Raw genomic sequence first — 14,364 nt, forward strand, 5'->3', positions numbered from 1 at the left:
TGTCATGAAATGAGTTGAGAATATGCTTCACTGTATGTGACTGTCTTGGAAATTCACAGTGGATTTAAGACATTCAAGTCCTGAAATCTTGAATTACTCTAATTCACATATCATTCCCCAAATGTATTGGACCCTAAAACTCTTTCCTCTTATAACCTAATTATAAACCTATTAATAATTTACACAATGAATGGCCCATGGATTATGACTTGGGAGGCACTGATATATTAGCACAGCCTAAGATTGTTTTATATTTCTTAGCTAACACTGAGCCTTCTATTACCCAAAGCCCCATCTTTTCCACACATACTGCTTTTCTGTCCCCTCTGAAAATTAGAAATATTCAAATTTTATATTTAGGTGTGCTATGCTATCCTTATACTCACCTCATTTGGTTTCGCTCCATATTTTTTTCCTGATAAGACCCTGACTCTATCTCTGAAGATATTTACAGTCCATCCCAACCTATGTGACAGCCTTTTCAATGTTTAGACAGCATTTTAAGTCACTTATAAGCCAACTATTCTAAATTCTCCCATTTCTCTCAGCATTGTTATTGGGACCTGATGCTTGAGACCCTGATGTCATATGCCCTTCTCTGAGCATTGTAGAGTTAGCCAATTCAAGTAGTCATTGTTGGAACTGCAGATTCATCTTCATTGTCTTATACTTTGGTCTGAGCTAGCACTTAAGAGAAATAACACTTGGACTTTCAAATGGAGTTCGACGTGTGGGTCTGTACACTAAGGGCACTGCCTTTTGATCACAGACCCAGATATATGGATATTGCCATTATCTTTCCCCAACAACGTTTGAAATGCCAGCCTGAAGCACCCTTGGTCTCACCAAATCTTGGTATTGTTATCAAGGAAAAGTTGCCAGATTTCCACCAACGAAGTAATACAATCCTGTTTCCACTGTTCAAAGCTTCAGCTTCTCTGATTCATGGCCCTGTGTGATTTGGCATCACTATTAAGGAATCTTTGATTCGCTGACTTAGTTGATTTTCTCTCTGCCTTCTACACAGCATGGCTGTGATTGTAAAATCGAAGACTTGTTTTGTTCATCAAAGAGTCTTTGTAAACCAGGCTTTTCAAAACTGCACTTTGATTCCTTCTCTGCTAGATGGTTGGTGTCAATTGACTGCTATGAGAACTGATTCCCAGGATGTTACCCCATTCTCAAACTGGGTAAATGCCTTCCCACATTGTGTCCTCAGTCTTCACGTGTTTTCTTAATAGCAAGAATAGCCCTCCTGTGCTGAGATTACATCTTATCCAAATGTCTGAGCATTTATTGTTACTGTCTGGCAAAGCCAGAATAGTTTTGGAGTTTTCTATAATTTTTGAAACCACCTTCAAAATATAATAACTTTTTGATTTTCAACTCTTTCTAGTCCTTTCTTCTTACACCCAGGCAGTAGCCCTGGTTTCTCTATAGATGTTACTGTCATCTCACTCTCCCTATATTAGGTTTGGTGACTTTTGCCCTGCAGGCTTAGAAGGCTAACCCTGCACTGACTTCTGCCCTGGGGCGTGTTTCTGCCAGTAAATAACAAACACACTGGTTACCTCTTTCCCAGGTAGGTCTTCCAGTCTGAACTTTAGGAAGGAAAAATGACAGGTGGGGACCACTGCTCATGCTGGCATAACTTCCTACTTGTGTCTTAGAAAACCTATTATTTCTCAGACTTTTCTCCTCAACAATCTTCCCTCCTACCTCCAGTCTCAGGTATTTGGGTTTTGACAGGCCAGGAGTTCCTTTTTGTCTCTTCTAACATGAAAGTTAAAAATTAGTTTTCTCGGCTGGGTGCAGTAGCTCACACCTGTAATCCCAGTACATTGGGAGACCAAGCTGGGCAGATCACAAGGTCAGGAGTTCAAGACCAGCCCAACCAATATGGTAAAACCCCATCTCTACTAAAAATACAAAAATTAGCCAAGAGTAGTGGTGGGTGCCTGTAGTCCCAGCTACTCAGGAGGCTGAGAAAGGGGAATTGATTGAACTTGGGAGGCAGAGGTTGCACTGAGCCAAGATAGAGCCACTGCACTCCAGCGTGGGTAACAAAGCGAGACTCAAGTCTCAAAAAAAATAAAAAAAGAAAGAAAAATAGTTTTCTTTTCAGTGCTTAGAGGATAAACTGGTGAAGAGACATAGACTCCTCATCTTTCAAATTAATTGAGCTATACTAGGTATTTATTCAACATGGTAACATTTGTTCCATGAGTGAGAGCTGACACACAGCCCTGAAGTTTTATAAGTAGGGAATTCTACCATAAATGCTTTAAGATTACCATAAATAAACCAGTCACCTGAGGGTGGCCAATAGCGCATTCTTCGCAAACCAAGCCCTCTGGACTGAACCTATGAAGTCAGGGCTGGCAACATACTGTGTGCTCTCACAGGAAAAGACGTTGTATGGCTTTGCTATGGATTGAGGACCTAGATCTGTTGAAATGTACATGTAGAAAGTGAGGCAATTGGTCCATGATCCCCTTCATTTAATACTGGTGAAAGAGCCCCCGCTTAGAGAAATCCACCCATCTATTCCCATCCACTCTTCTCATAGAAGCACCCCCTTACTGTACTTGTGAGGAGACCCCATCCCACCTCCCACTTCCCATCCTCAGGCCATAAGGAATAACAAACATCACCTGAGACTTCGTGGAGCTGGTAGATGGATGTGAAACGTCCACTTACAAGGGCTTCTCAAGAGGGGGACATGTTGGAAATAGCACTGATGTTAAATTTCCAGGGAATGTGCAGAGCAAATCAGGTGTCTCTGCTCTGTGGAACAAGCACTAGGAGTCAATGCGGAGGGCCTTTATTCCTGTGTCTCATCACCAGGATATTGAAGACCCCATGGAGCACACCCGAAGCCCAAACCTGTATTGCCACTTTGTAAATGGTATTGGTGAGCCCAAGTACATGCCTGTACCGTCCTGGGAACTTTTGGCCCAGACTCTGGTCGAGGCCTTGGAGAACCACAATGAAGTCAACACAGTGATGGACCTAGTTCTCTTTGAGGACGCCATGCTCCATGTGTAAGTGTGTGTCTCCTATTCCTCTTCCTTAGTTCTTTCCTCTTCCCAATGACAGGGGTCTCATTTGGCTATTTGAGATCACTTCTGTAAAGCCGGGAAAGGAGCTCAGGTCAAGATGGCTGCTGGCAGAGCAGCTACAGCTCCTGCCACTAGCCCTAGAGGGCAGCAGAGTGCTGAGCTCAGGCAGGAATGGGTTCATTTCCAGGTCTGCCATTTGCTGTCCGTGGACATGATCACAGTGACACCAAGGAAATACTTGAGATCATAAAACAGGACCCAGAACAGCTCAGGACCTCCATCACCACCCCACTTAGTCCAAGGGCCATTTAAAAAATGGTTTTTGTTCAAGTGCATACATATTTCAAACATTAAATATCCTTTTAGTATTTTTGTTATCTAGTGAATCACTGAAAGTGATGACCAGGCCTCCAAGACAGTCTAGCCTCACACCAACACCGTCCCTGCCCTCCTTCTTACATTTCCCAGTCTGTCCCATCACCAGCCCTTATTGCCCTCCAGTATCCTTCTGCCTTCCCCCAGGGTAGTCACTGTCTCAGCAGCCACATCTGCTTCATTTTAACTTCTCTGAACCTTCCCTTTACTGCCAAATTCTAACTGATACCTGACTGACCCCTGAGTTGAGGAAAGCTGTTTTTCCTTCCCCATTCCATGTGCCTCAGGGCCTAGAGAGGAGTAAGTAACCTCCTTACCCCAGTCCCCACCCCAGTGGCACATTTAAGTCCTTTCTTCTCTTTTTTTTTTTTTTTTTTTGAGACGGAGTTTTGCTCTTGTTACCCAGGCTGGAGTGCAATGGCACGATCTCAGCTTACCACAACCTTCGCCTCCTGGGTTCAGGCAATTCTCCTGCCTCAGCCTCCTGAGTAGCTGGGATTACAGGCACGCACCACCATGCCCAGCTAAATTTTTTTGTATTTTTAGTAGAGACGTGGTTTCACCATGTTGACCAGGATGGTCTCGATCTCTTGACCTCATGATCCACCCGCCTCGGCCTCCCAAAGTGCTGGGATTACAGGCATGAGCCACCACGCCCGGCCAAGTCCTTTCTTCTCTTATCCTTCACAAACCCCAGTTCTTTTGAGCAAAAGTCACCTGCCTTTCTTACTTATTCTTTCTCCTTGTCACTGTTACCTTGTCACAGTCAATTACTCTCCGTCATTAGCCAGTGGCCTTAATGCCTGGCACCCTTCCTCCTCAGCCATGTCTCAACTCACTCTTGGCATCTAGCTAACAATTATTTCTATTCCTTGGCCTGCTTGGCTCCCATGATCTTTTCTTCTAGCCCACCTCAGCCCTCACTCTCATGTTCCTATCCTAGGAACCCACCTCCAGAATCCCAACTTCAGACATCTCGCTCTCTGACCCATACATGCCACCCTCCCACTCATCTGCTCTAGTCTTTCATTCAAATTCATCAAGACTTTATTCACTGGACCAACTACTTCCCCAGACTCCTTTATCTCTCCCCCTACCATGTCTTTACTTTCCTTTTTTTTTTCCAAGAAGGAGTCTTGCTCTTGCCCAGGTTGTTGTGCTGTTGCACAATCTTGGCTCACGGCATCCTCGGCCACCCAGGTTCAAGTGATTCCCCTGCCTCAGCCTCCTGAGCAGCTGAGACTACAGGTTTATGCCACCACCCCCAGCTAATTTTTTGTATTTTAGTAGAGGTGAGGTTTCACCATGCTGGCCAGGATGGTCTTGATCTCCTGACCTCATGATCCGCCCACCTCGGCCTCCCAAAGTGCTGGGATTACAGGCGTGAGCCACCATGGCTGGCAGGCCAACTTTCCCTTTTTATTTATTTATTTATTTAGAGTTGGAGTCTCACTTTGTCACCCAGGCTGGAGTGCAGTGGTGTGATCTCAGCTCACTGCAACCTCTGCCTCCTGGGTTCAAGTGATTCTCCTTACTTTCTTTTGTGACCACCATAGACCCCATCACCTCAGTGTCAGCTTCCCTAACTCTCATGTCATGGTATCCACAAAATCTCACTTGAGCTAAGCCCCACTATCTTTTTATTATTTTATTTTATTTTTATTTTTGAGGAGTCTCAGTCTGTTGCCCAGGCTGGAGTGCAGTGGCACCATTGTGACTCACTGCAAACTTCACCTCCCAGGTTCACGCGATTCTCCTGCCTCAGCCTCCCAAGTAGCTAGGATTACAGGTGCCCACTACCATGCCTGGCTAACTTTTTGTATTTTTAATAGAGACGGGTTTTCACAATGTTAACCAGGCTGGTCTCGAACTCCTGACCTAATCTGATCCACCCGCCTCGGCCTCCCAAAGTGCTGAAATTAGAGACGTGAGCCACTGTGCCCAGCCCCAACTCTTCTTATTCTACCGTTCCCCTAAGCAGCTGGACACTGTTGAAGAAAACTCTTTCACCATGTTGATTGTTTCTGCTCCAGATCTGCAGCCATAGATATCAAACAGGTCTCAACATTGCTAGAAATCGTCCTCCTCTGCCCTGAGCATGTTGCTCCTTTCACCTCCTGTGATAACTGCGTTACCTGTTTTCCCTCTCTTTTCAAACTCCCAGTGCCCTTCCCCTCTCTTTATTCCCAGTTAATGAGCACATCTCTTATTTTGCCAAGATAATGAAAGTGACCAGAAAAGAACGTCTCGTCTTCCTGTCATCAAATCTAACAACTTATGTGTGTCCCCACATCCCTCCCGCAAGTCCTGCCTTCCCTACAACTTCAGTTCATGAACAACCCTGTCCCTACCTTAGTCCAGTCCCTCCATCTGCACTGGACGATGGTAGATCCCGTCTCCTCTCCCTTCTCAGTAACTTCACCTCTTGGCTATAATTATTTCCTCTCTCTTCTCCCTCTCCTATTTTCTCTCTCTCCTCTTCCATCTTACCCCATCATAATTTCTGGATTATATGCATCAGCATACAAGCATGCTATATAACCATTTATCAAAAAACAATAAACTGTCCCTTGCCTCTTACATTCCTTTCCATCTATTATCCCCATTTCTCTGCTCCTATTTGCAACAAAGCTCATCAAAAACATTGCCCATCATTGTCATACTTTCTCACCTCTGATTTCCTTCTCAGTCCACTTTTTAGCCCTTGAACAAAGCAGTGCTTATCATCATCACCTCTGTGGTGAGGTGACCCACGTCTTGCTGAAGTCAGTTGTCACTGCTAGGTCCTTGCCTCTATCACATGACCCAGAGGCCAATGATTAACCTCTGTTTACATCATCTATTCATTTAACATATATTGATTAATTAGACAATCTTAGGATGAGATCCGGGATCTTTTGTTTTTTTCCCTGCTAGTGTCCTAATCCCAAGGATGGTGTGTGGAACCTAGCAGGCACTCAGTAAAACTGCTTAACGTGTTATGTGAGAATAAATCATGCAGACGGAAACAGAGAGGGAAGAGGTGTAGAGAGGACTGAGGGTGAACCTAATAGGGTCATCAGGAAGGCCTCCCTGAGAGTGTAGCATTTAATATGACACGTAGCTTGACATAGAACTCTCTGTATGTCTGGTGCATAGTGCTCTGCATATATCAATGCATTTTCACAAAAACCCTGAAGAGGTATGGTTTTATTGTCTCTATATTGTAAACGAAGAAACTGAGACTAAGAGGAGAGGAGTTGCCGAAGGTCACACTCCTCATAACTAGGTAAAACTTGGCTGGGCACGGTGGCTCATGCCTGTAATCCCAACACTTTGGGAGGCTGAGACAGGCATATCACCTGAGGTCGGGAGTTCAACACCAGCATGTCCAAAATGGAGAAACCCTGTCTCTATTAAAAATACAAAATTAGCTAGGTGTGGTGGTACATGACTGTAATCCCAGCTGCTTGGGTGGCTGAGGCAAGAGAATTGCTTGAACCTGGGAGGCAAAGGTTGCTGTGAGCTGAGATTGCGCCATTGCACCCCAGTCTGGGCAACAAAAGCAAAACTCCATCTCAAATAAATAAACTAAATAAATAAATAGGTAAAAATTGCAATAGTTCAATCTGGCTCTAGAGTCTGTACTCTCTGCTATCATCCTATAATGCTTCTTCAAATATTTTTTGTATCTCCTCAATCCAATATAAGCTACTTGAGCACACAGACTGTCTTGCTTAGTGCTGAAACCCCAGGACCTTACACAATGTCTAGTGCATAGTAGGGTTCAAGAAATGAGGGGTTAAAAGTTCAACCTGCTGAGTGCGTAATAATCCCAGCACTTTGGGAGGCCGAGGCAGGCAGATCACTTGAGGTCAGGAGTTCGAGACCAGCCAGAACAACATTGTAAAACCCTTTCTCTACTGAAAATACAAAATCATCTGGGTATGGTGGCACCTAACTGTAATCCCAGCTACTCAGGAGGCTGAGGCAAGGGAATTGTTTGAACCCAAGAGGCAGAGGTTGCAGTGAGCCAAGATCACGCCACTGCACTCCATCCTGGGTAACAAGCGTGAAACTCCATCTTAAAAAAAAAAAAAATGTTGAACCTTGTGAAGCTCCTGTGAGTATTCTTTCTCCTCCTTAAGAGCCGCCGGTGCCTCTGTCATAGTCTTGGAATTGAGGCAAGTCTTTGTCCTTTAAGGGCAAATTTAATTTGAAAGAATTGCAAATGATTCCATCAGTGTGGTTTTCAACATGGGTGATCAACTTAATGTTGTTTTTAGAAAAAAAAAAATAAGTACTGGCTACAAACAGTGACTTTCTTCCACAGGCTCATAAAGAAACTCTGAAGTTAGTATCCAAAAAGACGCCTGATCCTCATTTAGCAATGGCAAAATAACTGGGAAAATGAACTGCCTGGAGGGGGACAATTCTGAAGAATCAAGTGTATTTAGATGTATAAATTTCCCATACAGTTGTTTAAAAGACATCAACGTCCTTTTACTTTATCCTCACTCTGCCCTTCCCTCTCTTCCTGGGGCTCATGGACCTGTCATTGCTGCCTCTACTGGTCAATAAAGTGGAAAGATTCCCCTTCTTAGATCAGTAAAAGGATACCAGGCAGTACAGGGAGAAACACAGATTACCTAAGCACGTAGGAAGACTCCATGGCCTCATACTGCTACACACACAGCACTCCAGGAAGGTCCCACCTTCTGAGACTCAAAGTGGGAGTAGGCTGGGCACGGTGGCTCACACCTGTAATCCCAGCACTTTGGGAGGCCAAGGTGGGCAGATCACCTGAGGTCAGGAGTTCAAACCCAGCCTGGCCAATATGGTGAAACCCCATCTCTACTAAAAATAAAAGAATTAGCTGGGTGTGATGGTGGGCACGTGTAATCCCAGGTACTCAAGAGACTGAGGTAGGAGACTTGCATGAACCCGGGAGGCAGAGGTTGCAGTGAGTCGAGATTGTGCCATTGCACTCCAGCCTGGGCAAAAGAGCAAAACTCCATCTCAAAAAAAAAAAAAAATAGTGGGAGTAGGACAGGGCAGAGGAGGAAGGAGGCTGTGTCTGCTCTCCCAGGAACTCACAGGTCCAGGGAACCAAGATGTGAACCTATTTGTATAACTCCATCCTGCTGTTTGTTCTCACCACTCAAGCTCTCATCATCTCTTTAGTTAGAGTCCGGTACACCCTTCCCAAGCTTTGCTGCTCTCCATTTCTGCAGCTTGGATGCCGAACTCAGTAACGGAGCACTACACAGGTTCTGGAGATAAAACCAAACCAAAGTTCAAATCCTGGTTCCACCACAAATTGATTGGGATGCTTTGGGAAGGATGCTTAACTTCCCCAAGCCTAAATTTCTCACCTGGGAAATTAGGATAGTAAGAATCCCTGCATCGTGGGGTTGGTGCTACCTATGCAAAGTGCTTTGCAGTCAGTAAATATTGAAGTCTTTTTCTTTGTGCTATTGCCTTATTTCCTTAGTAGTACCACTTTTCTACTGACTTCCTTCACCACTTCAGCAGATTCGTGTTCTGCTTTTTCTCCAAGCTTTAAATCAGATCTTTCCCCATGCTTTTTGCATAATTTCCATTCATCTTTTTCTGACTCTCTATTTTTTCACTCCCACATATATTTTCTTCCCTTAGAATCACTTAGCAATCATTAACAACAACGACAAATCCTCAGATGTACTTCTTTTGTGCCCTGAGAATCTTACCCATTCTCTAGGGGATGTGTGTGTGTGTACACGCACATGTATGTCTAGTCCAATAAATCAGCTTCCTCCAGCTGTGCTGTGGTGCATCTTCCACTATTGTTTTTAATCTCCCAGAAATTCAGTAATGGACTTAACTTAGACTGCATTGGTTTTCTGGCCCAGGAACCCTTTAGAATATTGATCTTCTTTTTACATTTTGTAATTTAAATGCAGATTCTTTGCCCTCATCAGAGGTTGGTAATGAATCCCCAGCTGGAGTCCAGTGCTGACAGTTGCAGACTTAACCACACTTCTCTGGAAACTTCATCACTGATGATACATTTTCCATTGAGATATTGAATGACATGGGCCATGCTAAGCAGAGTTCAGGCCTTCAGAATAGGGCTGGGGGTTTGCATGACCCAGAGAACCCAGCTGGACTCCGACTCCTCCTCTTTGCGTACCTCTCTCCTTCCTCCACTAAGCCTTTCCTGCCCCACCTTTTCTGAATCAGGAGAGGGCCTGGATGCCTTAGCACCATGGCTTCTCCCTTCATCAGGCACCATCTCATGCAGACACAAAGCAGATAACCCCTTGCACTCAGCATAATGAATCATTGTGTACATCACCCCACTTGTGGGGCTAGGAGAAGGCATGGGTTTCTCTTTAAATTTAACAAAAATGTATTAGATACCTTTAATGTGCCATCACTACAGAGAATACAAAATGAGTATATGCACTCCTCAGACATCTAGAAATTACAGTTTCATAGGAAAGCAAGAGAAGTATAAATCTAACATATATGACAGAGTGTATTACAATTAAATAATTACAGTGGAAAAGTAAAATCTTAAAATTACTGAATATAGGTCAATAAATAACTCCTGAATATTTAAGTCAAAATGTTTTAACTACATAACATTTAGCAGTTAACCACATTTAATTTTAAAACCTAAAAATATTTGTATATCTAAAGCATCTTAAAAACAAAAAGATAAAGGTAAGAAATTGGAGGATAACTGAAAACATACATAAAGGAGATTCCACAAATTGAGAGTAACGCTTCAATTGAAAAGCAGACAATGGGCATGAACAAAAAGTTTACAAAAGAAAATGCTTTATAAACATTTGAAAATGTTAAATTCCTAGACACCAAATAAATAAAAACAGTAATTTTTCTACCATTAAATTGGAAAAGATTAAAAATTAGATGTAAGGCTGGGCATGGTGACTTACACCTGTAATCCCAGCACTTTGGGAGGCCAAGGCAGGTGGATCACCTGAGGTCAGGAGTTTGAGACCAGTCTGGCCAACGTTGTGAAACCCCATCTCTACTAAAAATATAAAAATTAGCCAGCTGTGGTGGTGGGCGATTGTAATCCCAGCTACTCTGGAGGCTAAGGCAGGAGAATCACTTGAACCTGGGAGGCAGAGTTTGCAGTGAGATGAGATGGCACCATTGTACCCCAGCCTGGGCGAGAGAGTGAGACTCCATCTCAAAAAACTAAATTAGATGTAAGATCCAGCATCAACAAGCATTGGGGGCCAGACTCCCATACACTGCTAGCAAGAGTTCTTGGCCCCCACACACTCCTGTGGAAGGGTGCCTTCCAAGCAGCAAACACATCCCACAGGAGAGGTGGGGCAATGAGGACCCACAAACATTTAATTTATTTATGTTAATTGTGAGCAAGTCATCAATACATGAAGAAATTTGCAGAAATAAGAAAATTCAAACCACAGAGGCTCAACACAAGCTCTGTAACTTTATACACACTCATGTGTTGTTCCTACATCGAACCCCATCTGCCAAAACCTGTGCCCGGAGTTTCTTCCAAACTGGAGCTAGCTAAACCTTATGTTGCTCCACCATTACTTAATTTGAATAAGGCATTTCTAAGTATAACATCATTAACACAGATAGGAGCACAGGATTGTAACCCATGCAATTCAATCTCAAACATATTCTTTACTCTATTTGGCCAAACTTTACCCAAGTTCTTTTTTTTTTTTTTGAGATGGAGTCTTGCTCCATTGTCCAGGCTAGAGTGCAGTTGTGTGATCTCAGCTCGCTGCAACCTCCACCTCCCTGGTTCAAGTGATACTCCTGCCTCAGCCTCCCAAGTAGGTGAAATGATAGGTGTGTGCCATCACCCCTGGCTAATTTTTGTATTTTTAGTAGAGACACCATGTTGGCCAGGCTGGTCTCAAACTCCTGACATCAGGTTATTCACCCACCTCAGCCTTCCAAAGTGCTGGAATTACAGGCCTGAGCCACCACACCTTGTCCCAAAAAACTTTTTTTTTTAATTTTTTATTGCATTTTAGGTTTTGGGGTACATGTGGAGAACGTGCAAGACAGTTGCATATGTACACACATGGCAGTGTGTTTTGCTTCCTTTCTCCCCTTCACCCACATTTGGCATTTCTCCCCAGGCTATCCCTCCCTGGCTACCCCCCTCTGCTGGCCCTCCCCTTTTCCCCCCAATAGACCGCAGTATTTAGTACTCCCCTCCCTGTGTCCATGTGTTCTCATTTTTCATCACCCGCCTATGAGTGAGAATATGCGGTATTTCATTTTCTGCTCTTGTGTCAGTTTGCTGAGAATGATGTTCTCCAGATTCATCCATGTTCCTATAAATGACATGAACTCATCATTTCTGATTGCTGCATAATATTCTATGGTGTATATGTGCCACATTTTCCCAATCCAGTCTATCAACAATGGGCATTTGGGTTGATTCCAGGTCTTTGCTATTGTAAACAGTGCTGCAATGAACATTTGTGTACATGTGTCCTTATAGTAGAACGATTTATAGTCTTTTGGATATATACCCAGTAATGGGATTGCTGGGTCAAATGGAATTTCTATTTCTTAGGCCTTGAGGAATCGCCACACTGTCTTCAACAATGGTTGAACTAATTTACACTCCCACCAACAGTGTAAAAGTGTTCCTATTTCTCCACATCCTCTCCTGCATCTGTTGTCTCCAGATTTTTTAATGATCACCATTCTAACTGGTGTGAGATGGTATCTCAATGTGGTTTTGATTTGCATCTCTCTGATGACCAGTGACGATGAGCATTTTTTCATATGTTTGTTGGCCTCATATATGTCTTCTTTCGTAAAGTGTCTGTTCATATCCTTTGCCCAATTTTGAATGGGCTTGTTTGTTTTTTTCCTGTAAATCTGTTTGAGTTCTTTGTAAATTCTGGATATCAGTCCTTTGTCAGATGGGTGAACTGCAAAAATTTTTTCCCATTCTGTTGGTTGCCAATCCACTCTAGTGACTGTTTCTTTTGCCATGCAGAAGCTGTGGAGTTTGATTAGGTCCCATTTGTCTATTTTGGCTTTTGTTGCCAATGCTTTTGGTGTTTTGTTCATGAAGTCCTTGCCTACTCCTATGTCCTGGATGGTTTTGCCTAGATTTCCTTCTAGGGTTTTTATGGTGCCAGGTCTTATGTTTAAGTCTTTAATCCATCTGGAGTTAATTTTGGTGTAAGGTGTCAGGAAGGGGTCCAGTTTCTGCTTTCTGCACATGGCTAGCCAGTTTTCCCAACACCATTTATTAAACATGGAATCCTTTCCCCATTGCTTGTTTTTGTCAGGTTTATCAAAGATTGTATGGTTGTAGATATGTTTTGTTGCCTCCAATGCCTCTGTTCTGTTCCATTGGTCTATATCTCTGTTTTGGTACCAGTACCATGCTGTTTTGATTACTGTAGCCTTGTAGTATAGTTTGAAATTCGGTAGTGTGATGCCCCCCGCTGTGTTCTTTTTGCTTAGAATTGACTTGGCTATGCGGGCTCTCTTTTGGTTCCATATGACGTTCATGGTGGTTTTTTCCAGTTCTGTGAAGAAAGTCAATGGTAGCTTGATGGGGATAGCGTTGATTCTGTAAATTACTTTGCGCAGTATAGCCATTTTCACGATATTGATTCTTCCTAACCATGAACATGGAATGTTTCTCCATCTGTTTGTGTCCTCTCTTATTTCGTTGAGCAGTGTTTTGTATTTTTCCTTGAAGAGGTCCCTTACGTTCCTTCTGAGTTGTATTCCTAGGTATTTTATTGTTTTTGTAGCAATTGTGAATGGCAGTTTGTTCTTGATTTGGCTTTTTTTAAGTCTGTTATTGGTGTAGAGGAAGGCTTGTGATTTTTGTACATTGATTTTATATCCTGAGACTTTGCTGAAGTTGCTTATCAGTTTCAGGAGTTTTTGGGCTGAGGCGATGGGGTCTTCTAGGTATACTATCATGTCGTCTGCAAATAGAGACAATTTGGCTTCCACCTTTCCTATTTCAATAAACTTTATTTCTTTTTCTTGCCTGATTGCTATGACTAGAACTTCCAGTACTATATTGAATAGGAGTGGTGAAAGAAGGCATCCTTGTCTAGTGCCGGATTTCAAAGGGAATGCTTTCAGTTTTTGCCCATTCAGTATGATATTGGCTGTTGGTTTGTCATAAATAGCTTTTATTACTTTGAGATACGTTCCATTGATACTGAGTTTATTGAGGGTTTTTAGCATAAAGGGTTGTTGAATTATGTCAAATGCCTTCTCTGTGTCAATTGAGATAATCATGTGGTTTTTGTTTTTGGTTCTGTTTATGTGGTGAATCACGTTTATAGACTCATGTATGTTGAACCAGCCTTGCATCCCCAGGATGAATCCTACTTGATTATGATGGATAAGTTTTTCGATGTGCTGTTACAATCGGCTTGCCAATATTTTATTGAAGATTTTTGCATCTATATTCATCATGGATATTGGCCTGAAGTTTCCTTTTCTTGTTGGGTCTCTGCCTGGTTTTGGTATCAGGATGATGTTAGTCTCATAAAATGATTTGGGAAGGATTCCCTCTTTTTGGATTATTTGGAATAGTTTCAGAAGGAATGGTACCAGCTCCTCTTTGTGTGTCTGGTAGAATTCGGCTGTGAACCGATCTGGACCTGGGCTTTTTTTTTGTGAGGTAGGCTCTTAATTGCTGCCTCGACTTCGGACCTTGTTATTGGTCTATTCATAGTTTCAGCTTCCTCCTGGTTTAGGCTTGGGAGGACACAGGAGTCCAGGAATTTATCCATTCCATCCAGGTTTACTAGTTTATGTGCATAGAGTTGTTTGTAATATTCTCTGATGATGGTTTGAATTTCTGTGGAATCTGTGGTGATTTCCCCTTTATCATTTTCTATTGCATCTATTTGGTTGTTCTCTCTTTTCTTTTTAATCAATCTGGCTA

General features: G+C 42.9%; 1 protein-coding gene across 24 annotated transcripts in view; it reads left to right on the forward strand.

Annotated features, from left to right (window-relative positions):
- The window catches only part of DNAH9 (dynein axonemal heavy chain 9), a 422,325-nt gene that overhangs the window by 213,587 nt on the left and 194,374 nt on the right, over positions 1 to 14,364 (forward strand). For 22 of the 24 annotated variants that reach the window (XR_013535589.1, XR_013535590.1, XM_078373042.1 and 19 more), the window contains one exon: positions 2,848 to 3,044. The exons of the other annotated variants lie outside the window; for them this stretch is intronic. Coding sequence is in view for 20 of the 22 variants with exons in the window: in XM_078373042.1 (XP_078229168.1) it covers positions 2,848 to 3,044 (197 nt within the window). In the remaining 2 variants the exon portion in view is untranslated. The remainder of the gene's footprint in view (positions 1 to 2,847; positions 3,045 to 14,364) is intronic. 24 annotated transcript variants of the gene reach the window in all.

This window comes from Callithrix jacchus, chromosome 5, assembly GCF_049354715.1.
Source record: "Callithrix jacchus isolate 240 chromosome 5, calJac240_pri, whole genome shotgun sequence".
NCBI classification, from domain to species: domain Eukaryota; kingdom Metazoa; phylum Chordata; class Mammalia; order Primates; family Cebidae; genus Callithrix; species Callithrix jacchus.